A 25,924-nucleotide genomic window follows, 5' to 3' on the forward strand; every position below is an offset into this window, starting at 1 on the left:
GAGGAGAAGAGCCCTGGGGTGCAGTCAGCGTTCCATATCAGAGCTCTATAGCAGGCCACACAAGATCTTCCACTCCAACCCATGTAAAGCATAACTTAATGGAGCTGGCTTTGTGTATCATGCTGGAACAGATTTGGGTCTTCTTGTTCAAGTGAACGAAAAATTTACTGTTATTTAAAGACATCCTATATAAATGTGAACCACCATCTTCATGCTAACAGTTTGGGGACAAACCACATTTGGTGGGAAAATTAATGTGTCCCAATACTTTTGTCCATATACTGTAGTTGAAAAAAAGTCTGCAATTGAAATTAAAGTGTTAAGTGACTTTTTTTTTATTCATGCCTTCATTCAATCCATTAAACATCCATATATATATTTATGTATAAATTCACAGTCAATCCATATAAAAAAGAGAAATGTATACAGTAACATCATTTACAAATACATAATAGAGAAAACAGGATTAAAGGTTAATCCTGGGGCTTCTCTATACAACGCTTATATATAGAAATGGTGAAGTCACATACTTTCAATAAAGGGTGCAATAAAAATACTGAACAAATACATGACAGGACATAAAAATGCACATACAGAGCATGATCTTTTTTTTCAATTTACAGACATTTGCTACACTATTTTGTGCACAATTTATGCAGTTTAAATGAAAATGAATCTCTCTCTCTCTCTCTCTCTCTCTCTCTCTCTCTCTCTCTCTCTCTCTCTCTCTCTCTCTCTCTCTCTCTCTCTCGATAACACAGTACATGGTTTCAATAATAATAATAATAATAATAATAATAATAATAATAATAATAATAATAATAATAATAGCATTAAAAGGATTATAACCTCATGTCCCTCAATCAAAAATATCAATGTTGTGCAAATTTTTATCATTAGAAAATAAATCACTGACTGTATATTTTTCCTTTTACTTTTTTGTAGGAAAATTATATTAAGTGGATGGAATAGCATTCGCTAATTCACATTTACCTTAATACCCTGTTAGTTATCCATATACAGAGCCTGTCAAAAGTTAGGTAAAAAAACACCAAGTCTTTATGGTTTCTGAGACACATGTGTGTTCCTTTTGTTTTTAATGCAACAAAATTTGGTAAAAGGCAAAAACACACAAGAATTGGAGAGTGATGAGCGGAAGAAAGTTCTGTGGACAGATGAGTAGAATGGGGCATGGTTGTCTCTAACAGAAGAACTTGTTCACTGTAAGATGGAGAACAGGAGAGAAGATGTTAGACTGTCTCACCCACACAGTCAAACATGGAGGTGGAAGCTTAATGATTTGGGGTTGTTTTGGACCAGGGAATGTTGGAGACCATTCCAGAAAATGAAAGGAACCAACATGGCAACCATTCCACACTTTAACAGCATGCAAATCGACTGGACTGCGGCTCATTGGAACCGAATTCACAACAAGAGCTGATGAGTATGTCTAAGTCCTGTAAGTGTTATTTAGAGAGCAAGCAGTTGTCTGAAATGTTATCTATCATCACCCAAATCCTATTGAACTGCTCTGGGATGAACTGGATAACAAGGTCAGAAAGAAATCTCCAATTAATGAAGAACACCTTTGGCAAGATGTATTTCAGTTAAACGTTTGGAGAAATGAACTGTCCAGATGCTGAGAGTGTGTATAGATGTTATGCTAAGGGAGAATTTTTCGATAAAAAAGAAAGAGTAACATCTGGCCATTTATATGTTTGGTCAAAGTACATTTTTATAATTCTAAATGACCGAGTTAGTTGCATAGAAACAAAAGGAACATGCATGTGTCTCTCCAAAACCATAAAAGACTTTGCAAACTTTTGACAGGCTCTGTATGTTTTTATTTAGAATGAAATCTCTGACCATTGACCTCCTTATCATACATGCTTGAGAAACAAATGAATAGTTTGGAGAAGTGATCTCAAATTAGATTTTGTATCTCTGCCCTTTCACAGTAAAAAAAACAACAACAAAACATAACAAATACGGCGATATACATAAAGGTTTTTCTTACTGGCTAAAACAAACTGGTGTAATACTCATGAAGTTGCGTTTAAAATTTACAATGAAATGACATATAAATGCTGATTATGATTGATGTGCCCTGCAATATGTGCTGGTATTATCTGATAATCTCTCTCTCTCTCTCTCTCTCTCTCTCTCTCTCTCTCTCTCTCTCTCTCTCTCTCTCTCTCTCTTTCTGTCTTCTTCTCCATTCTTTGTATGTCTTTTAGTATATGAGTGCATGATCAATAAGATCAGCTCCTTACAGATATAGATAGATAGATATAAATATATATATATATATATATATATATATATATATATATATATATATATATATATTGGTGTATAAATGTAGTTTTCAGGATATAAACAGTAAAAACTGATCATCACTCCTGCTCTTCATTCAGGACTCGACTGTATTTCTACAGTATTGTACAGATTTTTATGTATCTCCTAATACCTTGAGCACATTCAGGAAAAGGTCCAGCCTTTCCCAAACCTCATCACGACTCTGTCCCAATCAAACTGCTTTATGTGTGTGTGTGTGTGTCTTTGTGCATGCACGTGTATGTGTGCATCCTCACACCAGTGCATGGCGGCGGCGGTGGAGTGCCAGGTGGTCCGAGCGGGAGAAGCTGCGCTCGCAGTCACCACACTTGAATGGCTTGACACCGGTGTGCTTGCGGTAGTGACGTGTGAGCTCGTCCGAGCGTGCAAACTTCCATGCACAGCCTTCCCATGTGCACTTATATGGCTTCTCACCTGAGAGACAGTAAGAGAGAGTGTGAGGTGCAGCTCACCTTCAGGTCATCTTCAGATTTGCTTTTGAAATCTGACAATATGCTGTACATTTATACAGGTTAATGTGATGTGATGTGATCCACAACTCTTTAAAGATGCTGTTTGTCACAGGAAAGAGGTTTCAAAGCATTTGGGCCAGTTTTTTTCCTCAAGCTATCAGGCTCCTCCACACAGAACTGAATTGTATCAAACACACACACACACACACACACACGCACACACACACACACACACACACACACACACACACACACACACACACACACACACACGCACACACACCTCTCAAATGCTGCTTTTTTGCTCAACATTGTGTTAAGGTTTACAAATACACTCTTGTTTATAGTTCTCCTTTACAGATTGTATTGTATAAAATATTATACAGGAGTTAGTTTTGTGTATCTGTCCCACACTGTCTTGTATTGTATATGTCTGGTGCACATTTCAAAATCATTTTAAAATGTGGGACAAATAAATCAAAGGAATGGTAGATGAAATTCGATATTACAACTGATAAAAAGAATAATGAATGAAGAAAAACTGAAATGCAACAAGGAGTTTGTTTACTGGGCAACAGTGTTCTCTTCCAGTACATGACTTGTTAGTACATCCCACTACTGGCATAATCTCTTGGTAAACAATCAAATGTATATTATTCAAAGAAAGAGTACATCATGTTAGTGCTCGGTATAGGTTGGCAGATTGGGACACAGCAACTGTTACTTAAGTAAATAATCACTTTTTTCCCACAAGACCCAATTGGAAAACCATTCCCACTTCCCCTCGCTTCTAAAATTACAATTACATTGATTACGTTCTCTTGTGTCTCATTTAACTTGGTCTTTGCCAAGCTTTGTGTCAAATGTGCACAGGTATGTGTTTTTCCAAGGTTTTGTGTTTTTTTTTCGTTTTTGTTTTGCTCCTTCTATTAATAATTTGAATCCATTTACCTGGTGATTAAGAATTATTTCTGAAAAATGCCATAAAGGCAGGTTATGTGGCGCAGCTATAGGGCAAAAGTGGCTCTGTGTTTAAGGCTCTGGGTTACCTGCTCATAAGCTCTAGGGTTCAAGCCTTATCCCTGACAAACCGCTACTGTTGGGCCCTTGCACAAGGTACGCTTGTACACCAGACCCTGACATTTGCTCCAGCGGTGCTGTATCATGGCTGACCCTGAAATCTTCCTAACAAGCTTGGATATGCGTCAACCTGCTGCAATTCATTGGCTCTATACATTTATTGTTTTACTTGGTTTATCTCAGACTTACCGGTGTGTGTCCTCCTGTGGGCTTTGAGGTGAGAGCTCTTAGTGTAAACCTTACTGCAGCCCTCAAACTCACAGCGGTGGATGCGCCTCTTCTTTGTGTCAGGAGACTCTGGCCGTCTCGATCTCCGCATGCTCTCGATGGTGAACGGCAACATAGGACTGCAACAACAATGTGGGGGGAAAAAACTGTACTTTATATCATTCATATCCTTCCTAAACCACAGAAAATGTTTCTGGGGCTGTATTTAAGTGTACTTTATTAGCTGAATACAGATGATGCCCAGGCCAAACCTCATCCCAAGACTTTAAGTACTTCAAGTGAAAATAAACAATTAAGGAGCTCTAAACACAGATATTTATTCAAACATTTTAACCTTACAGAAAAACCACATGCCTCTTTGACAGCTAATACAGACCTAGTTGTTATTTCTATAACTAAATGACAGATTGTTATAACTAGTTAGAACAAGCATACATAGAATACTGACAGTTAATTGGCTATTTAAAAAAATACTACAAATTTGAGGGAGTAACATTTGTACAAATCCATTCTAAACTGTAAAATACATTATTAAGGCCACCTCTATACAAATCAATATTATAGGGAAACGCTGTATAACAGAGCACTGCATCACAAACAGGAATCTCATACAGTGAGAATAAATGTCATTACTAAAGATAAAGTCTCAGTAAACACAATTCAAAAAGTCTCCTTTCACTGCAGCCACAGCTGCACCACCACATACATCATCATTAGCAGTAGCATCAATATAAACCTCAAATTACCCAATTTTCCCTGCATTTAGTGCTTTTTCTCTGTGCATTACCCTTTTCCTGGTGATTTGAAATGAAGAAAATTGTGTGTTTTTGTGCAAATCCTATGGAAAAATATAAAAGAAGTATAAATGGTTCAAGAAAAAGCTCGTTTTGAACTGTTATGGCCGACCTTGCCTCAGAGTGTCCATCTTTTCTGGGAAAGTTTGTCCTTGTAAGTGTATCTGCAAACTAATAAAAATGTATTTTCCTCTGTCAGCAATTGTGGAATGAAAAAAAAGCTATTAAATCCACATGTATATATTTGAGCTTGTGCAGTTTACTACAGATGCGGTTTGCAAGCTTTGACTTGTGTGCTCTCGGAACATCCAATCAAAGGACATGAAAATGCCAAAGTGACTGGATGCTCTGATCGGTTAAAACAACACCTTCAAGCAACGTGGAGTTTTCGTATACGTAAAATTATTTTGACCCCGGCAACACGTGATGTGACGACTGAATCTGATTGAATAGACACTCCAACGTAAACACAGAAACACTACGAAATGCAGAAAATAGACTATTGAGAATAATTTACATACATATGCATCGACAAAAATCATAATAGCAGTGATTCTGCTAGAGTTTAGGCCAGCAGAGAAGGCCTTTATATAAATATAATGAAGTAGTATACTGACAGAGAGAAAAAACTAAAGGAATGAAGGAGAAGAATGTAAGATAATAAATCAAATACATTAATTATTGCATAAAGGGAGTAAGATATAAGTAAGAAAAAGGGACAGAAAGGCATTACACTGATAAAGTAATACTTCATATATTTAACGTTTGTGCAATTTGATAACAGAGCAGCTTTGGCAGTAATTATGAATCCGGACACTAGAGGGTGCTGCTGTAATGCGGTAACTGTTGCTGTAATGCCCTGAGCCTTCTCTACTCACACATGAAGAAAGAATGTATTTATCCATAAACATATTCAAGAGGCGTAAACAATTTTCACATAAACTCGGAAAATACGATGAAACTAAACAATGTCCATAAACACGAACACAAACACACAGACAAAAAGTTATACTGTATATTTCAATACAAAAGAGAAAAAAATGAACAAACCCAGCTTGTTCATAAACATATGAACAAACATAAAACACACACACACACACACACACACACACACACACACACACACACACACACACACACACACACAATGGATTCTGATCAGTGGTTTGAGTACAAGAAGGTTTATCTGTAGAAATTTGGGAGTTGCTCCTCACCCCCTGCAGACATACTTCCTGTTTTTCTTGGGCCACAGAGGTACATCGTGTGTGTAGGTGTGTGTGTGTGTGTGTGTGTGTGTGTGTGTGTGTGTGTGTGTGTGTGTGTGTGTGAGTGGGAGAGAGAGAGAGAGAGAGAGAGAGACAGAGAGAGAAAGAGAGAGAGAAAGAGTGAGAGAGATGTGGAAAGGGGATAACGGCCACCTGTGGCTGTTGGCAGCTCGAACTCTTCTGGGAGCCCAGAGGAGATGGAGGGGAAAAAGAAGCACTCGACTCCCACATCTCCCCTTCTCTTATTCTCTCCCAAAACGGAGAGGAGAAAATGATTCACGATTCAGCACGGGACATGATGGAGGGAGCCGAGAGAGCAGAGGCTGGCTTTACGAAGGTCTGACATGTCTTTGTCTCAGGAGATCTTCAAATCTTTGGGATGCTGGATTTGCAGGTTTCACACATTAGGGAGTGAAGAGAGTCAGGGTCGTAACAAACAGATTAGTTTAGAAACTACAATATGTCATTCTGAGCTAGTGCACTGGGTCAGGAACTGAGAGAGAGAGAGAGAGAGGGAGAGAGAGAGAGAGAGAGAGAGAGAGAGCGAGAGAGAGAGAGAGAGAGAGAGAGAGGGAGAGGGAGAGAGAGAGAGAGAACATAAAATGTGGAAAATTTGAAACAATACAGTTGTGTGTTGCAAGGTGATGGAGGTGTGAGGGTCATGGAGTTGTGAGGTGTAAATTGTGAGGTGATAGAGGTGTGAGAGTGGTGGAGGTGTGAGATGCTGGAGGTGTGAGGTGTAAATTGTGAGGGGATGGAGGTGTGAAGGTGTAAGTTGTGAGGTGATGGAGTTGTGAGGTGTGGAGGATGTGAGGTGATGGAATTGTGAGGTGTGGAGGGTGTGAGGTGATGGAGTTGTGAGGTGTGGAAGATGTGAGGTGATGGAAGTGTGAGATGATGGAGGTGTGAGGTGTGAGTTGTGAGGTGATGGAAGTGTGAGGGTGATGGATTTGTGAAGTGAATTGATTATGAGGTGATGGAGGGGTGAAGTGATGGAGTTGTGAGTTGACTGAAGTGCGAGGTGTTGGTGGTGTGAGGTGATGGAGCTGTGAGGTGATGAAATTGTGAGTTGACTAAGTTGTTAGGTGATGGAGTTGTTGGTTTTGGAGGTGTGAGTTATTGGAGGTATGAGGTGATAGAAGTTTGAGTTGATGGAGTTGTAAGGTGGTGGAGGTATGAGGGTCATGAAGTTGTGAGGTGTAAATTGTAAGGTGATGGAAGTGTGAGGTGTGAGTTGTAAGGTGATGGGGTTGTGAGGTGATGGAGGTGTGAGGTGATGAAGGTGTGAGGATGATGGAGTTGTGAGATGATGAAGATATGAGGTGTGAGTTGTGAGGTGATGGAGCTGTGAGGTGATGGAGGTGTGAGGTAATAAAGGTGTGAGGTAATGGAGGTGTGAGGTATGAGTTGTGAGGTGATGGAGTTCTGAGATGATGGAGATGTAAAGTGATTGAGTTGTGAGGCAATGGAGGTGTGAGTTTGAACGGAAGTGAAAGGTGATGGATGTGTGAGTTGTTGAAGATGTGAGGTTATGGTGTTGTGAGATGATGGATTTGTGAAGTAATTTAATTATGAGGTGATGGATGCGTAAAGTAATGAAATTGTGAGTTGATGGAGCTGTGAGGTGATGGAGTTGTGAGGTGATGGAGTTGTGAGGTGATGGAGATTTGAGGTTATAGAGGGGTGTAGTGATGTAGTTGTGAGTTAACTGAAGTGTGAGGTGATGGTGGTGTGAGGGTGATAGTAGTGTGAGGTGAAGTTGTGAGTTGACTAGGTTGTGAGGTGATGGAGTTGTGGGTTATTGGAGGTGTGAGTTATTGGAGGTGTGAGGTGATAGAAATGTGAGTTGCTGGAGTTGTAAGGTTATGGAGTTGTGAGTTGACTGAGGTGTAAGTTATTGAAGGTGTAGGGTGATAGGTATAGGGTGTAAATTTAGTAATGAGTTAATAAAGTAGTGAATTGAAAGGGTTGTTATGGAATAGTGAGTTGATGAAGTTGTAAGTTAATGGAGTATTGAGTTGATGAATGTATAAGGTGATGGATACGTAAAGGGATGGAGTTGTAATGTGATTGAGGTGTGAGGTGATGGAGGTGTGAGGTGATGGAGTTGCGAGGTGCTGAAGACATGAGGTGATAAACTTGTGATCTACTGAAGATGTGGGGTGACGGAGTTGTGAGGAGTGGAGGATGCGAGGTGATGAACTTGTGAGGTGGTGGACGGTTTGAGGTGATGTAGTTGTGGGGTGTGGAGGGTGTGAGGTGATGGAGTTGTGAGGTGTGGAAGATGTGAGGTGATGGAGTTGTGAGGTGATGGAGTTGTGAGGTGGTGGAAGGTGTGAGGTGATGGAGTTGTTAGGTGGTGGAAGGTGTGAGGTGATGGAGTTGTGAGGTGTGGAAGGTGTGAGGTGATGGAGTTGTTAGGTGGTGGAAGATGTGAGGTGATGGAGTTTTGAGGTGTAGAGGATGTGAGGTGATGGAGTTGTGAAGAGTGGAGGATGCGAGGTGATGAACTTGTGAGGTGGTGGACGGTTTGAGGTGATGTAGTTGTGGGGTGTGAAAGGTGTTAAGTGTGGAAGATGTCAGGTAATGGACTTGTGAGGTGTGGAGGATGTGAGGTGATGGAGTTGTGAGGTGTGGAAGATGTGAGGTGATGGAGTTGTGAGGTGATGGAGTTGTGAGGTGGTGGAAGGTGTGAGGTGATGGCGTTTAAAGGTGTGGAAGGTGTGAGGTGGTGGAAGGTGTGAGGTGATGGAGTTGTGAGGTAATGGAGTTGTGAGGTGTGGGAGGTGTGAGGTGATGGAGTTGTTAGGTGGTGGAAGGTGTGAGGTGATGGAGTTGTGAGGTGTTGGAAGGTGTAAGGTGATGGAGTTGTGGAAGGTGTGAGGTGATGGAGTTTAAAGGTGTGGAAGGTGTGAGGTGATGGAGTTGTTAGGTGGTGGAAAGTGTGAGGTGATGGAGTTGTGAGGTGTGGAGGTGTGAGGTGATGGAGTTGTTAGGTGGTGGAAGGTGTGAGGTGATGGAGTTGTGAGGTGATGGAGTTCTGAGGTGTGGAGGATGTGAGGTGATGGAGTTGTAAGGTGTTGGAAGGTGTAAGGTGATGGAGTTGTGGAGGGTGTGAGGTGATGGAGTTGTGAGGTGTGGAAGGTGTGAGGTGATTGAGTAGCGAGTTGATGGAGGGGATGGAGTTGTGATGTGATGAAGTTGTGGCCTGTGAGCAGTCTTGTGTCCTTCTGTTTTCAGGCCGTGTTTGTGATGAAGGTTGAATGAGGGAGAGGGAAGCTGCAGCTGAACAGCCTCTAAAAACGGTGGTGCTTGTTCTTTTGTTCCGTCTTTTGTTTGAAACATTTTTTCCTCTTGGAGGCGCGGGAAGGGGCTTTCCTGCAGTGCGGATGTGCATGGCAGTGCCACTGAGCTCCGATCAGTTTACATGCTAATTCCAGCACACAGGACAATAACGTCCAGAGAATTCAACTGTTCCGGGATCAGGAGAAGTGAACCGGGTCCATGACATGAACCTGGTCGCCTCATGCACCTGCGTCCCTGAAACATACTCCCTCAGAGACCTGAGCAAACAATGATTTTAAGGAACGGCAGAGTGCATTAGCCAGCTCATCCGGCCAGTCTCTCTCTCTCTCTCTCTCTCTCTCTCTCTCTCTCTCTCTCTCTCTCTCTCTCTCTCACACACATACCCACACACTATGCCACATATAAAAACACCGTTGCCTTGAGGCTTGGCACAGCGCTCAGCACCGCTGGCAGCCATGTTCCTCTTCCTCCTCCCGGTGTGCCCATCAGCTGGCACGGCTGCACCGCCAACACTCTAGCCTTGCGGGCGTTCTGAATATGTAGGAGCCTCTGTCACCCTCCAGGGAGAATTCCTTTATTAATGAGCTTCCCTTTGGGGATGAGCTAGATGCACACACACTCATGCACACTCACACACCTGCACATCTGCCATTCCTTCACAAGTGCCCATTTATAATGATGATGAATTCATGCTGACAGTGAAAGTGTCTCCACAAAATTCTATCAAGCTGAGAGACAAAAGTAGCCAGATCACAAGCACACACACACACACACACACACACACACACACACACACACACACACACACACATACATAAACATAATGGGTTGGAGTTTATTTCCATGGTTTAAGCTGTCCAGTGTTGCACGTAACACACAGTAACAGATGATTGTGGATCGTCTTGTATTGTCTTGTTCACATTGTGTACAGACACTTGTGGCTGTGTGTAACTTTTCTCAAGTGTATGTATGTGTGTAAAACACCTAAAAAGTGTTCTAAGAAGGTTATACTTAAAACTATTTCTGAATCAAAAACTGTTCTTGTGGCTTAATACATAAGAACATAAGATCCATTTAGGCTAGTGGGTCTTTTGTTACTATGCATCATCACACTTTAAAAGATTCAATCCATTCACCCTATTGTGAAAAACTTTCAGAAGAACCATTTACTGTCTGGAAAAAAAAAAAAAACGAACAGGAAGTTTTACATTTTAATGGTTAACCTTAAAGAGCTCTTCTAGGTGGACCATACAGCCAAGGGTTTCTTATCCAAGCGTCCAAGCAGAACCAATTTACAAACCTTCTACATACAAGAGTAGACTATTTAAAAAAAAAAAAAAAACCTATTATTTAATTTGTCTCATTTGTCTTAAATAATCCTTAAAGGTTCTATGTACAACCATGCAACACGGTTCATATTTAATAATTTTCCCATTCATAAACTGTTCCTTGTGGAACTGTTTTAACCATTCTTAAACTTTCTAGAACCATTCTCTCTCCAAAGACATAATGTAGTCTCTTTTTTTTACAGTGTATGAAAAAAAAGCCCATACACACCAATCCATAAACAAGAGGTTACTCAATGTTATCCCAGGAAGACCCCTTAAATCGTAAATCATCCAAAGAACCCATAAGTTCGTTATACATGACAGTGGTCATCTTAAAAAACTCATAAAACCTGTTTTTTCATTCATATGTAGCTCCAGGAAGCATATAAAACCATCAATATTTAATTGTCTACTAAAAGAGATCTAAGTTTTGTCAAGTTATGAGAATTCTTGAAGGTTTTAGCTTGAAGCCTACAACTAATGGTTTAGAAACCCTAACTTTATTGAAATATGAACATCCAAGGAACCTATGAAAATTATTTTTATAAGAACAACTACAACCTACTCCAACACTATTAAAGATTTATCAAATTGTCTCTTTTAGGGAACTTCTATGTAATAGAATATAATCGTACAACAATGTTTCATATCACCTATTTAAAGAAACAAGGTTTTCTGTAATACAGTTTTTAATAAAAAATATTTATATAAATCTGTTCATATGAAGAAAAGGTTCCATCTAACACTCTACAGTTTTCTTCAGTTTGTTGTCTAGGACCTGAACAATTCCATGTATGTTTTTCAGCAAAGCTCCATATAGAATGCATTTTAAAACCTAGTGCCCTTGATACAAATGAATGAACTAGGGAGTACAATGACTAGTTAGTAAGCTGGAAACTTTTCATGGTAAACGGACAGGGACAGTCCCTTTCAGGAAGGGGTTCAGCATAAAGGTTAAAGCATTGCTAAACACATTTTTGTTTTGTGTGTGTGTGTGTGTGTGTGTGTGTGTGTGTGTGTGTGTGTGTGTGTGTGTGTGTGTGTTTGTATAATAAAAAAAAAACTCACTCTTGTACAGCACGTGCGATGGTCAATGCAGTAGAGCCAGTCTCATTCACACTGTCCAACGTCACATTGGGCAAGTCGTCGTCCTCGCTGTCACTCAAAGTTCGCCTTGGAGATGGTCCATCTGGTACTCTGTGTGTGACTGGAAAAGGGGATGGAGAGGGTGGGGTTAGAGACGTGGTGTGGATATGAATCAGCATGAAGTGAAAAAATACACATGATTTATTTCTATATCTTATAATGTCTTTATATATTAAATATCAATGACATTAGAAACACCTCTGTTCAAATTTATAATAAATGTCATAATAAATATCTGATTCTGATGATAAAGAGCTGTGTCTAGGCTTTTGACACTGTTCTAATGTATTTTTAAAGAATAAAGAATTGGAATTATATTTAGTAATTTATATGGAATTATATTTTAAACCAAAAAGTGTTGACCAAGAATATGTTTTATATTTTCCAAAATTGCCCCATTTATCTTAGATGACATCTTTGCAAACTCATGACATTCACTCATCAGATTCATGAGGTAGTCACGTGGAGTGGTTTTCATTTCACAGGTGTGTTAAGAATTCATTTGGGACATTTCTTGCCTTTTAAATTATTAGTGTACTTTAGACCATCACTTGTCTTGTGAAGGGGAAGTACAGAGTCAATAACCTTATTAGTGCTCCTACAACTACTGTATAAATTCATATTATGGCAAGAAACAATCTTAAAATGACAATCTATTATTATTTTAAGAAACTACGGTCAGTCAATACAAACTGTCAAACACTAAGACAAAAGAAGCTCTCATGAGGACAGTCCCAGGATTGAGACTACCTCTACTAAGAGCTACCTCTGCTGCAGTTTATTAGAATTACCAGCCTCAGAAACTGCCAATTTACATAAATGCATCAACTTTTTAGAGGAGACTGCAAGAGTCAGGCCTTCATGGTCAAATTGTGTCAAAGAAACCACTACTTGCTTAAGCCAAGAAACACAATGAATGGATTTGAGATTTTTGGCTCACACACACACACACACACACACATATATATATATATATATATATATATATATATATATATATATATATATATATATATATATATATATATATATATATATATATGCGCCACTGAGAAAAATAGACTTTTAGCTTTATCCAATAACGTTGAGGACAAACATTAAAAACAGAATTTACTTACTAATCTTAATCTAGCTACTTAGCTAACCAAGCTAAACTATAAATCTTAGGAGTAAGGCTTACATTATGTTTCGCAAGTTTGGCTAAAGAAAAAACTAACAAGATGACAATATATATACTTCCTCATGGCTACATGTGACTAAATGTTTGCTAGTTAATAAGCAGTTAGCTAGACTAGCTGTTTTTTGTGGAGAAAATGTGGGAGATTCTTAACGTGTTTCTTATTTTTTTTTTTATTTAATTCCTTTTGTTTGTTTGTTTTTTTTTTGTGTAGAAATGACCTCATAAAACGTCAGCATATGCTAACATCTTGCTAAATTTTTCTGGTTTGAATTTACGAATTAAACACATGTGGAGTTACTTGGGGGAAGAAAAATAAAAACAAAACAAAAAACTAAAACAGCACTGGGTTTTTGCCTACAGATGTGACATATGAAAAGATTTCTGAGATCCCAATCAAAGATCGATTGATCTTTTATACTGTAATCTGAAACAAATGAAGTTGTTATCTGGAAGAGGGAGCGAAAAAGTATTTTCAAGTTCAAGTTTAAATTCACCAGGGTTTGTGATGAGACGCTGGGATTTTCTTTTTAAGCTTTTCTACTAAATCTCTCTGACACAGTTAATTAACGCTATACCTAAAGTCTAGTGTTCTGAAAAATACAGGATTTCCTGGTAAACACAAAAGCGTATCAATCACATCCTGTGAAACTGTAGCCGGATGTACCTGTCTGTGTTTGTGTGTTTAATCGTTTTAATGATTAATATTTAAAAATGTTTATTTTGTATTATGTATTTATTTATTTATTTGTTTATTTATTTATTTGGTCATGGCTAATCCTGTTGCCCTGTTAAGTGGTACTATGGAAACCTCTCTAGGCACAGCAGAGAGGATAGACCCTCATTAATAAAACATTTTTATACATAAACAGATGTAGGATTGTCATACTTGGAGTGCATATGAGCTGCATATGAGCTGCATTTGTGTGTGTGTGTGTGTGTGTGTTAGAGGAGACTGGTCTTAGGTAACCCCGCTGTCTGCTCTGTTTCAAAAGAATGAGGGTAAGGACAGAAAGGGAACAAGAAAATCCTCAACTGCCACTAAGCCTGTTATAAGCAGCACTCGTGCGGAAACGCAGACAGACTGTCCTGAAAAATCTGTGTGTGTGTGTGTGTGTGTGTGTGTGTGTGTGTGTGTGTGTGTGTGTGTGTGTGTGTGTGAAAGAGATGGCGGAATACCCATAAGTCTCCTTTCCCTAATCTCTTAAAGCAAGCATAATACAAAAGAATATATATTAGGACATAAATGTCAAAATGCATTACAAAAATCCCACTTGTATTCTTACCTGTATGTCTACACATGCTTTGGATGGCAGTTATAACTCATACGTTCTAGGTATCCTGAATTTGAAGGAGCCATCTGTAATTTTAGCATTATTTTCCCTCTGTGAAGTCTATTAAAAAACGCAAAGTGTTTACCCCCCACCATGTCCATTAAAAACAAATACACCTAGTTAGATGCTTGTTAAGATAAAGTGGTGGAGCTATTTTCGGGGTCAGAAATAGATCAACCAGAATCCAAGGCAAGTAAATAGCATAAATCAAATACACAGTGCGATAATGCAAAATACATGGGATTTTCTGATAATTAAAATGATCGGATTGTTACAGGGATCAAAATATAATTACATTTAACAAACTGCAGCTTAAACATTTTTTGTATTAAAGAAAGACTGTAAGAGAGGGCAGTCTAAAAAATGATGAATGCATTGTTGGGGCTCTGGGTTGTGTTACTAACACTGATGAGATTGCAGGACTCAAAGAGGATTTTGCAGACGACAAAGAAAGTGAGACAGATAGAAAAAGGGGAAGTGTGTATAGAGAGAGAGAGAAAGAGAGAGAGAGAGAGAGAGAGAGAGAGAGAGAGGGAGAGGGAGAAGGGTGAAACAGAACAAACGTCAAAGCCAGTGCCAGAGTTGGAAAGGTACAGATGTTGAGGAAGGGGAAGAGCTGAGAATCTGTAAACTATACCGAGATCCATCAGTTATTCTGCCATGTTTGTCTATTAAAAGCATACATTCTCACTCTCTCTGTCTCGCTCTGTTTCTCTCTCGCCACTGAACTCTGTCTTACCTTTTCCATGTATCCTGCTTTCCTCCAACATGGGTGCCATGAGACCTCCAGGTCCCAGTGAGCCAACCCCGGGGTAGACCAGAGGCACAGGTTGCACCACAACGGGGACTCTACAGTGGTGCAGGTGAATGGGGCTTGGGCATGGAGGCATTACATGGGGCATGTGCAGGAATGGCTGCCCCCTGCGAATAATAGAGGGGGGAGATGCCACCCTTGATGGAGACATCTTTAATCGTGGCACTGGAGTTATGACAGACGGAGGGGAGGTTGAGGGCAGCGATAACGACGATAATGACGACGATGATGATGACGACGACGACGATGATGATGAAGGAGACTTGGTGGAGGAGACTGAAGGGGAGCGTGGCGAGAAACGCAGCAGTGATGAAGAGGGTGATAATGATGACGAAGACAATGATGATGATGAAGATGATGATGGGGAAGAGCGAGATCTGTTGGTTGAAAGGTCGACAGGCTCGGTCTGGAACAGATCTGATGGGAATCTTTTTTCGGGAGAATGAGTCCGGAACCGTCTTTCCATCACCAACACGCCCATGTCTGCGTAGCTACGGATCTCAGGAGACTGTTAAAGAAAAGAAATAAAGGTATTTTAAATATGAATAACATCATGGATTTTTTTTTACTGTTTGTAGGGTAAAAACACACTATAGAGAAAAATTGTTTGTGGACACCTGACCATTAGGTTGGCATGTGCTTTTTGAACATCCAATTCAAGATTTAGTTCCTATTTGCTGTTATATATCATTCTGTCAGAAAAGTTTCAGTAAATTCAGGTACTGATATAGGTAATGTGAGGCGGCCTGGGGTGCAGTCAGCATTCCAATTAATGCCTAAAGAGTTCAATAGGGTTAAGGCCAGTTATTTATAGCAGGCCACTCTTGTGAACCAGGACATTGTCATGCTGGAAAAGGTTCAGGTCTCATGAGTCATTAAAGAAAAAATTTACTGCTTCTGCATCCATTGACATCCCATACAATTATGTGCCTCCAAATTTGTGGTAAGAGTTTGGGGACGAAGCACATATGGCTGAAAAAGTCAGGTGTCCCAACACTATTCTTCATATAGTGTATTTATTTGACAATTATTTATAAGTTATATAAATTTAAAGAAGCCATTTGTAAAGTATGGTGCTGTCTGTGAGAAAACAAAACATGAATGACAACATTCCCATAAATGACTTTATATTCTTGTTAAAACTGAATTTGCCTGTTAGGATGCCCGATAATAAAAAAAAAAAAGATGTAAGGGCAGGGTAAATTTCTGGGCCAGAAAAACAACAGCAACAGCAATAACAACTAAAGATTGAAATGAAGAAACTAGCAAAATCTATTGCAGAACAGTATTGCAAATAACAATTACATGCGATATCCTTTAAAATTACACAATTCTCACAAGTTTAGAAGCGCTTTTAAATATTACAAACAGCATCTTATTTCTCCATATGTTTGCAACAAGTGCTAGTTATTTGTTAGCGCTCTTACATTTGCAAACAAAAAGTGTCAAAGAAAAAGTGCCCTAATTTTCCGCTGTGTTTCCTGCGGTCGGCTGGTTTGGAGGTTTCTCAACTGAAATAAAACTTGTTTTTAAACCTCATCTTCCTCTCTCCCTCCCTCTCTAACACCCTCCCGCGCAGGCAACTGTGGTCGAATTTTTTGATCTTCATCGTTCCTTTTCTCCTCCTACACAGCCCGTTTCCAACCCCTTATTCGGAAGGGAAAACGAAGGAGGGGGTTCCTCCTGCTTATTAGCGCTTATTTTCCGTACTCAAAGAGCTTCTGGACAGAACTGGGGGAGCAAAGTTTCCAAGAAAATAATAATAATAGAAAAAAGATACTTTAGCACAGAGCCGAATCAAACAGCACATGCATGCTTCAACCGTCCATTCCCCTATTTCACACTTAAAATGTGGGGCTTTGTAGCATACACCAAAAAACCACATGCAAACAACAGTGGCCGCACTGAAATGAATAGACAGAAAAAAAGAAAGAGATTAGAAAGGACGAGAGAGTGAGAGAGAGAGACAGAGACAGAGAGAGAGCGAGACAGAAGGGAAAGATAGGATCAGTCTCTGCATACTGTCCTCAATTTGCTGTGCGGTCTGTGATCTACAAACAAAAAACAACAAAATATGCAAAGACAATAAAGGTAGCGTTAGATAATGAAAGATAACTAGTAACAACACTAGTTAAAAATATTCAACTTTTTTTGTATAGAATGTCACTAATTTTTTGTCACCGAGATGACAAACAAGGAACATGATGTACAAATATTTCTCACATATCTATCTATCTATCTATCTATCTATCTATCTATCTATCTATCTATCTATCTATCTATCTATCTATCTATCTATCTATCTATCTATCTATCTATCTATCACTTTCAGAGTTCAGACAAGTACACTGGCCGGCTAATGGTACTGTTAAACAACATTTGCCTGCAATGAAATATATTGCAAAAATATTGGTCTAATATAACCAAATGAAAATTTAGATATCATCTCATCGTATCTCAAAACTCAAATTTTAGCTAGTTTAATAGCAGTTAGCTATACATCTACAGTGCCTGTCAAAAGTTGGAAAACATATAGTCTTTTATTGTTTTTGAGACACAGACAAACTGGGTAAAAAGGCAAAAACACATAAGAATTGGACAGTGAATGACTGGAAGCAAGATAAGTACAAATTAGACATTTTTGTCTCTAACAGAAGAACTTCTGTAAGACAAAGACAGGAGAGATTATGTTAGCTGACTGCCTCACCCCACAGTCAATCATGGAGGTGGAAGCTAAATGGTTTGGGGTTGTTTTTAGAGCAGGAAAGGTTGGAGACTTATTCCAGGTGAAAGGACCCAACATGGCTACCATTCCATACTTCAAAAGCATGCAATTCCATCTTGACTGCGGCTCATTGGAACCCAACTTTACCATACAACAAGATGATGACCCAAACCCAAAGATGATGACCCAAAGCAAGGTCTGTTAGTGCTATTTAAAAAGCAAACATTAGGCTGGAATGTTATCTTTTATTGGCCTTCCCAGTCACTGAACCCAAATCCAATTGAACTGCTCTGGGATGAAGGTCAGAAAGAAATCTCCAACTTGTAAAGTACACATTTTGGCAAATTTTATAAATTTTAACTTCTGAAGGTTTGGAGAAAATAATTGTCCGGATGTTATTAATGTTATTCATGCTAAGGAATGAAAATAAAGTTGAACTGTTGTGAAGTTTTTGTACCAACATCTGTACATTTATATATTTGTCAACCAACTGTAATTTCATCAACATGGAGGTGTACACATCATCAGTGACCAGCTACATCGGCACGTGCATTGATGACGTGACCATCTCCAAGATCATCACCACACGCTTCAACCAGAAGCCGTGGATGACTGCTAAGGTGCGTACGCTGTTGAAATTTAGAGACTCCACCTTCAGAGCTGGGGAAAAGATGGCCTTAAGAACAGCATGGGCCAAACTGTTCCGTGCTATCAGAGAAGCGAAGTGCGCACACACCAAGAGAATCCACAGTTAATCCAGGACAGCGGAGACACGTGTCAGGGCATCCAGAATTACAAGACAACTTCACCTGCTTGTGACCGAGATGCCTCCCTCCCTTGAGGTGCAGAACAGCATTGCGGCGGGAAGACCACCCCCCCCTCCCAGTGACCAGGTGCTCTGTATATCCACAAGTAAGAAAACTCTATGCAGAGTTAACCCACGGAAGTTTGCTGGACCAAAAGACATTCCTGGCAGAGTGCTCAGGGAATGTGCAGAACAGCTAGCAGATGTCTTTACCTACATTTGTATCATCTCCCTGAACAGCGCTGTTGTTCTTACGAGCCTCAAGACAACGACCATTGTCTCTGTGCCGAAGAAGGATACAGTCTCCTGCCTCAATTACTATATATATATAGTTTAGCATTCAAAACAATCATTCCTCAGCACCTGATTGAGAAGCTGAGCCTACTGGGCCTGAAAACCTCACTCTGCAACTGGATCTTTGACTTCCTGCCTGGGAGACCTCAGTCAGTCTGGATTGAGAACAGCACCACCACACTGAGCACTGGGGCCCCTCAGGGCTGTGTGCTCAGCTCCATGCTGTTCACTCTGCTGACTCAGGAATGTGTAACAATGCACACCTCGAATCACATCGTCTCTACTGATCATCGATGGATCCTCCGTGGAGATCGTCATGAGCACCAAATTCCTTGGTGTTCATCTGGCAGAGAACTTCACTTGGCCACTCAACACCAGCTCAATCACCAAGAAACCCCAGCAGCGTCTCTACTTCCTGAGAAGGCTAAGGAAAGCCTATCTCCCTCCCCTAATCCTGACCATGTTCTACAGAGGGACCATTGAGAGCATCTTGAGCAGCTGCATCACTGCCTAGGGAACTGTGCCGTCTCAGATCGCAAGACCCTACAGAGGTTAGTGAGGACAACTGAGAAGATCATCGGAGTCTCTCTCCCCTCTATCACGGACATTTAAACCTCACGCTGCATTCACAAAGCCAACAGCGTTGTGGACGACCTTACACACCCCTCACACACACTCTTTACTCTCTTACTATGAGGGAAGTGGTTCCGAAGCATTCAGGCCTCAAATCCAAACTGTGCAACAGTTTTTTTTCCCTTAAGCTCCTCAACACACAGAACTGAACTGGAACTCACACGCACGACTCACTCAACTGTGTGTTACTGAACTGCTACAAATCTCAAACACACTCTTACACATCTTACTAACTTGTAACTTACACAACTGTTTACATACTGTTTTTTGCACATCCATTTGACTGATGCTATTGCTGTTCTGCACAAACCTTTATGTTTACATTTTGAGTTTATTTGCAAGGTACACTCCTGTATCCAGTTCTCTCTTGCACACTGCAATGTATAATACACAGTAGGTTTACTAGCAGTGCTATTTTGTGTTTTGTGTTTTTGTCTTACACTGTCTTGTGTTGTCTTTTGCACTGTCTTGTCTTGCACTGTTTGCACCAGGTTGCACTGCACTTAATGTGCCGAGGACAACATACTTTAGTCCTTAGCTCTATTTTTAAGTTTTTAGCTATATATTGTTGAAAGGACAATAAAAGCTTCTCAACTTGACTTGACTTGTCAGTCAAAGTAAAAGTTGTTGTACATAAATAAAGAAACATGCATGCTTGTCTTAATAACTCTAAAAGACAAGGTGTTTCCAAAATTTTGGCATGCACTTTAGTTAGATAGATAAGCTGGCTACCAAATGTATTTAATAAGCAGAAATCGTTCTTATTCTTTTAATCTGATATTTTCACACACAATCTGATAAAAACAATACTAAAATCACACAGTGATAAAAGTAGCAAGTTTACTGGCAGGTAGCTAGCCAGCTAGCTATAAAGGTAATTAGCTAGGTATGCAAACTAGCTTGCAAACATAGCTTAATGTAACTCTGTAACAGAATGATGCTTGCTATTATTTTATGTTATAAATGCACAGAACAATAGGTTGCCATAAAAATTTATCAGTGAAAGAATGTTAGAACTACTGAGGCTAGAAAATGCACCTGAGGTTAGAGAGTAACAAAATTGGGTTATGGTAATTTTATTATTAAATTTACAGAGGTTTAACTGCTGTTCAATCATTTGCTGGGGAAAAAATACATTAGTTGAGTCAAATGTGGAAATCTGGTCCTGCTATACACAGGCTAGATTACTTGCAGTTTGCTAGCTGCCTCAAGCAGAGGTGATTCAAACCTCAAAATGGTGTCTTACTAGTAAATGTATCTATTGTAATTTTATTATGTATTTTCGGTTGCTAAGAGGTGGTTAGCTGGATATGCAAGTTTAAGAGCTGACTAGCAAACATATTTAATGTAACTGAGTAACAAAATCTTTACAAAGTCGTTACCTGATGTTTGTGATTTACAGTAACTGTATACTGCCAAAGGTTTGACTGCTATGTGTTTTTTTTAGGCAGTTACATAACCACCTGGGTAAAGAGGTGGCGAACTAGATTATTGTTAATACATTTTGTGCTTGTTTTGATATTGTTATATTAAGTAAGTTACTTGCTTGCTATTTGCTATAAGTCCTGCATTTTTATATGAAAGTAAAGGGTGAAAGGTGATGGTTATAACACTTGAAGTGCTCAAGTTTAATGTTGCAATGGTGCATTTATTAATAATTCAGGTTCATTAGAACAACTAGCTAATTGGTGTACACTTTAAGCAATTTCTTTTATTTTTCTCATTTTTGATCTCTATCATCCCTAGGGCAATGCTGATACAATGATTGATTTAGGATAGTTTTGCATACTTAGAAACATACAAAGCTCTCCATTTAATTTTAAGTAATAACTGATAGTTGGCTGATGTTTACCTGATGACGTAATTTTAGTGAGTGGGTAGAAGCTTACCATCCGCTGCATCTGCACAGGTTCTGCTCTGACTCGCAGGACAGGCATCCCGTCCAGCATCAACATCCTGATCATCACACACACACACACACACACACACACACACACACACACACACACACACACACACGCACACGCACACATACACGTCGGAAAGAAAAGACGTTAATTTTTTTGAAAAATGATATGTCTACCATAGCAACATATTGCCCAAGTACATAAACAAACCCAATAAAACAAGAATGAGTAGATAAAAGAGGGATACATAGAAAGCAAGCAAAATTCAGAAGTGTTTAGTCTAACAGCATGTGACAAGCCAGACCCCGCAGGGTTGGGAAGGTGTAATGGACTGTTCGAGTCGTGTTATGAATTCTTTTGACACTCATGCAGTTTATAATATCAGTAGTGCTTAAGGAAGGAAGGAAGTTAGGTATGTGGGTAAGTGGGTGGGTGGTTGCTTTATTCATCCCAATGGGAAATTTACACCAATGGGAAATTTACAAATTTAAGTGAGATGTTGGGATATTTATACTATCAATCTTCACCAAATTTGCTTGTAATGTGTAATAACAACTTGCCTAGTATGCTATGTGTCTCATTTCAATTTTATTTACTATCTATCTATCTATCTATCTATCTATCTATCTATCTATCTATCTATCTATCTATCTATCTATCTATCTATCTATCTATCTATCTATCTATCTATCTAGTGAATACAATTAAAATGAGACACACACACACACACACACACACACACACACACACACACACACATATATATATATATAGTACAGATCAAAAGTTTGGCACACCTTCTCATTCAGAAGAGTTTTCTTTATTTTCATGACTATGAAAATTGTAGATTCACACTGAAGGCATCAAAACTATGAATTAACACATGTGGAATTATATATGGAATTATATACATAACAAAAAAGTGTGAAACAACTGAAAAATGTCATATTCTAGGTTCTTCAAAGTAGCCACCTTTTGCTTTGATTACTGCTTTGCACACTCTTGGCATTCTCTTGATGAGCTTCAAGAGGTAGTCACCTGAAATGGTCTTCCAACAGTCTTGAATGAGTTCCCAGAGAAATGCTTGGCACTTGTTGGCCCTTTTGCCTTCACTCTGCGGTCCAGCTCAACCCAAACCATCTCGATTGGGTTCAGGTCCGGTGACTGTGAAGGCCAGATCATCTGGCGCAGCACCCCATCACTCTCCTTCTTGGTCAAATAGCCCTTGATGCCTTCAGTGTGACTCTACAATTTTTATAGTCATGAAAATAAAGAAAACTCTTTGAATGAGAAGGTGTGTCCAAACTTTTGGTCTGTACTGTATATACCACTGAAATGTCATTAGGTTCACTATAACTCCCAATGCATACTAAGTCAGGAGTTTTTTTTCCAGGCATGAACTCTTCCAGTGTTAATAAAAAGCCTCAGAGCCCCTTAAACATATATTAATTTATTAGTGCCAATAAAGGTTTTTATTCCAGAACATTCGACCCACATAAAACAAACCAATGTGTGATCAGTTGTATTTGCTTTTGCAAAATTAAAGCAAATTATTAAAACAGGCTTATAGCTAGCATAACTAAAGTACAAGTACAATGCAATAAAACCTTTGTCACTATTAAAACAAGAAAACAGAAATGTTAATTTTTGCATAACTATTTCTAATTGCACTTATTTTATTTCACTTTATTGCTACACCTTTACACCTGTTAATTCCTACATCATTATCACCCAAACATGCAACAGTAACCGTAACTTCACACATATACAAGTCAAGAGTTTCACTTAATGCTCATATTAACCATTAGTACAAAGAAAAATGGCATCTCAGTGACTTTGAATGCAGCATGGATTGATTGTGACAGACGGTTTGGTTTAGAATATTTCAGAAACTGTTGAGCTCCTGGGATTTTCACGCATAGCAGTCTCTCGAGTTTACACTGAATGGTGCAAAGAAAAAAAAAATTTAAATCTAGTGAGAAGCAGTTCTGCAGGCAGAAAGGCCTAGTTGTAGAGAGAGGTCAGTGGAGAATGGCCAAACCTTTTTATTTTGAGCTGACAGGAAGTCAACGGTATCACAGAATGCATAGAATGCGGATACTCCTGTATGATTGTATAGACAAAAACAAATTGGTTTCACTACTCTGCATCCAAGTATGAGAATCTGAGACTATAGTGGGCACAGGCTTACACTTTTTCCAACCCCACAAGGTGGGACAGTGTGGAGTTCGGCAGGTCAGCCGTGCTTTTAGAGCTCAGCATATCCAGTAGCATGGTGATAAATGGCTCTGGTTGACTGCGTCCAACTCTCTACTGTGCTCGCTGATTCAGGAGAGACCCAGGGCAGAAACATGCTGACTGCTTTGGCCCCTGCTGACCTGAATTCTGTGTTTGTGTGTGTATGTGTATGTTTCTGTGTGTGAGCAATAAAGTAGACAGGATGTTAAAGGAAATGGGTGGGGTCTTGGATGGCAGCACAACAGTTATTAGTCTTTGACCCAAGCTCCTAAAAGTGTTTGTGTGTGTGTGTGTGTGTGTGTGTGTGTGTGTGTGTGTGTGTGTGTGTGTGTGTGTGTGTGTGTGTGTGTGTGTTTTAAACATCCAATGCCTCTTAAATAGCACCATGATGCTTCACAAAACATAGATGTTCACCAGAAGAATCCCATTTTAAGGCAGCTCTTCATGCCTCAGGTCAGCCATCAGTATCATTCCTTCCATCTTTCAGTAGAAGACCATGAGAGGCATATGTTACACAGCTGTGCCTCTGTAACACCCTCATACAACCTCAATGAGGCTTGAACGCACCCCTGAGCATCAATAAATCCCTACACCAAGAGTTTGTTGCCTTGTTCAAGGCACTGAGAGGGTTCAGGAATCAGGCTCTTGGAATTAGTCATAGGATCAACATGCAGTTGGTGACATTGTAATTGTTACAAATGGCTGACCAGGTTTGCAGTAAAAGGGGGAAGGATGAGATCAATGAAAGGTTGAGGTTGGGATCCAGATTGGAAGAGAAACTGCCTATGTGGGAAGTAGAGATTTTCTTTGGCACCCGCTTTGATGAGGGAGAACGCTTTGGTGAGGCAACAGCTGGCCAAAATCAACCTCATTCAGAATGAGGCATGACATGTCAGTGATGGAAGTCAAAGATGGACAATATCTACTTCAGCGTTCACTCAGGAAAAGGATCTGGGGCCACTTTACAGAACCAGAAAAGAATTGCTGTGGTTAAGAAATGCTTTAAACTAATTAGTGACTTAAGAGTGTTGACAAGTCATCATACATACTAAAAGGTGTTATAATTCAGCAAAGTTTGAAATTAATTGTTCGGGTCAAAAACAAATAATCTGAGTCAGCGCTAATTCCAGGAGTGTGCCTTATTCTAGTCCGATAAACTCGCCCAGAGATATTTTACTGTCCATGTCATCTTTTGGCCCAAAGTGCAGAGAATAGCACATTGACAAAAAAATTTAATGAGTCACTGTTTTTTTGAAAAGGAGATGGTCAGTTTCATCAGAGTGCATGACCTCAGTCGGGTCAGCACAACTTCCTTCCACCCTGTTGCTCCACCAGTAACCAGTGTGAGCTTTGTGCCTCTTGGATAAACACCAACTACTCCACCTCTACTCAATAATCTCCCTTGTGTCAGTGAGAGATAACAATATAGATGGAAATTTGACTGTGTGTTTGATCTGGAAACAGCCGTCTGGAACGTCCTTCAGAAAGAACTGTGAAAAGAAAGTGTAAAAAAAGAAAGTGTAGATTTGAAAAGTTCCATCTAAGACCCTAAAGAGTTGTTTGGTTTCTCTTTATGTAGGAATCCTTAAATAAGCCTCTAAGTATAATCCTACAACAGAAGTTTTCCTTTTCAGAAAATCTTCCAGGGAATGCTTGAAGAAGCATTTTTTGCAAAAAGTTTACTTTTGATTAATGTCAATGAACTTGATCTTATTTGCATAATGGTATATTCCTTTATCATGTAGGTCACCAATGATGCATATATTTGTATATCAAAACCTCAGGAGTAATCTTCTAAGGAAAGCTTTAAACGTTCTAAAAGTCATATATCCACTGCTACAACTGTGGTTTCCTATCACAAAGAGATTCGAGTAGAATCTCTGTGCAAATGCAATGAACTATGAAAACAAACCCTGAGTAACCTTGAGTAAGAGTGGATTGTTTTAAAATATCTCCAGCACAGAGTGCTTTGGACCTTAGTCAGAATTTAAGATCAAGATCATCCCAAACCTCCTATGACTCCATCCTGAAGGTCTACCT

General features: G+C 39.5%; 1 protein-coding gene and 1 long non-coding RNA gene across 4 annotated transcripts in view; one reads left to right on the plus strand and one right to left on the minus strand.

Annotated features, from left to right (window-relative positions):
* Positions 1–317: 317 nt before the first annotated feature.
* klf12a (Kruppel like factor 12a) overlaps positions 318–25,924 on the minus strand; it is a 31,384-nt gene continuing 5,777 nt past the window's right edge. Inside the window, exons 2-6 of the mRNA XM_083522836.1 lie at positions 21,629–21,696; positions 15,208–15,790; positions 11,880–12,018; positions 4,080–4,237; positions 318–2,772 (exon numbers count right to left, since the gene is read on the minus strand). Coding sequence (XP_083378962.1) covers positions 2,591–2,772; positions 4,080–4,237; positions 11,880–12,018; positions 15,208–15,790; positions 21,629–21,694 — 1,128 coding nt within the window. The 5' untranslated portion in view covers positions 21,695–21,696 and the 3' untranslated portion in view covers positions 318–2,590. The remainder of the gene's footprint in view (positions 2,773–4,079; positions 4,238–11,879; positions 12,019–15,207; positions 15,791–21,628; positions 21,697–25,924) is intronic.
* On the plus strand, positions 4,244–11,347 carry LOC310716064. Of its 3 annotated transcripts, XR_014530469.1 has the most exons (5): positions 4,244–8,631; positions 8,777–8,792; positions 9,004–9,077; positions 9,127–9,271; positions 9,329–11,347. It is a non-coding gene; the product is annotated as an uncharacterized lncRNA (long non-coding RNA). The 3 variants fall into 3 exon arrangements; XR_014530468.1 differs by having other exon boundaries at positions 9,127–11,347; XR_014530470.1 differs by lacking the exons at positions 9,004–9,077; positions 9,127–9,271; positions 9,329–11,347 and having other exon boundaries at positions 4,244–8,484; positions 8,551–8,631; positions 8,696–8,907.

This window comes from Silurus aristotelis, assembly GCF_946808225.1.
Source record: "Silurus aristotelis genome assembly, chromosome: 20".
Classification (NCBI taxonomy): domain Eukaryota; kingdom Metazoa; phylum Chordata; class Actinopteri; order Siluriformes; family Siluridae; genus Silurus; species Silurus aristotelis.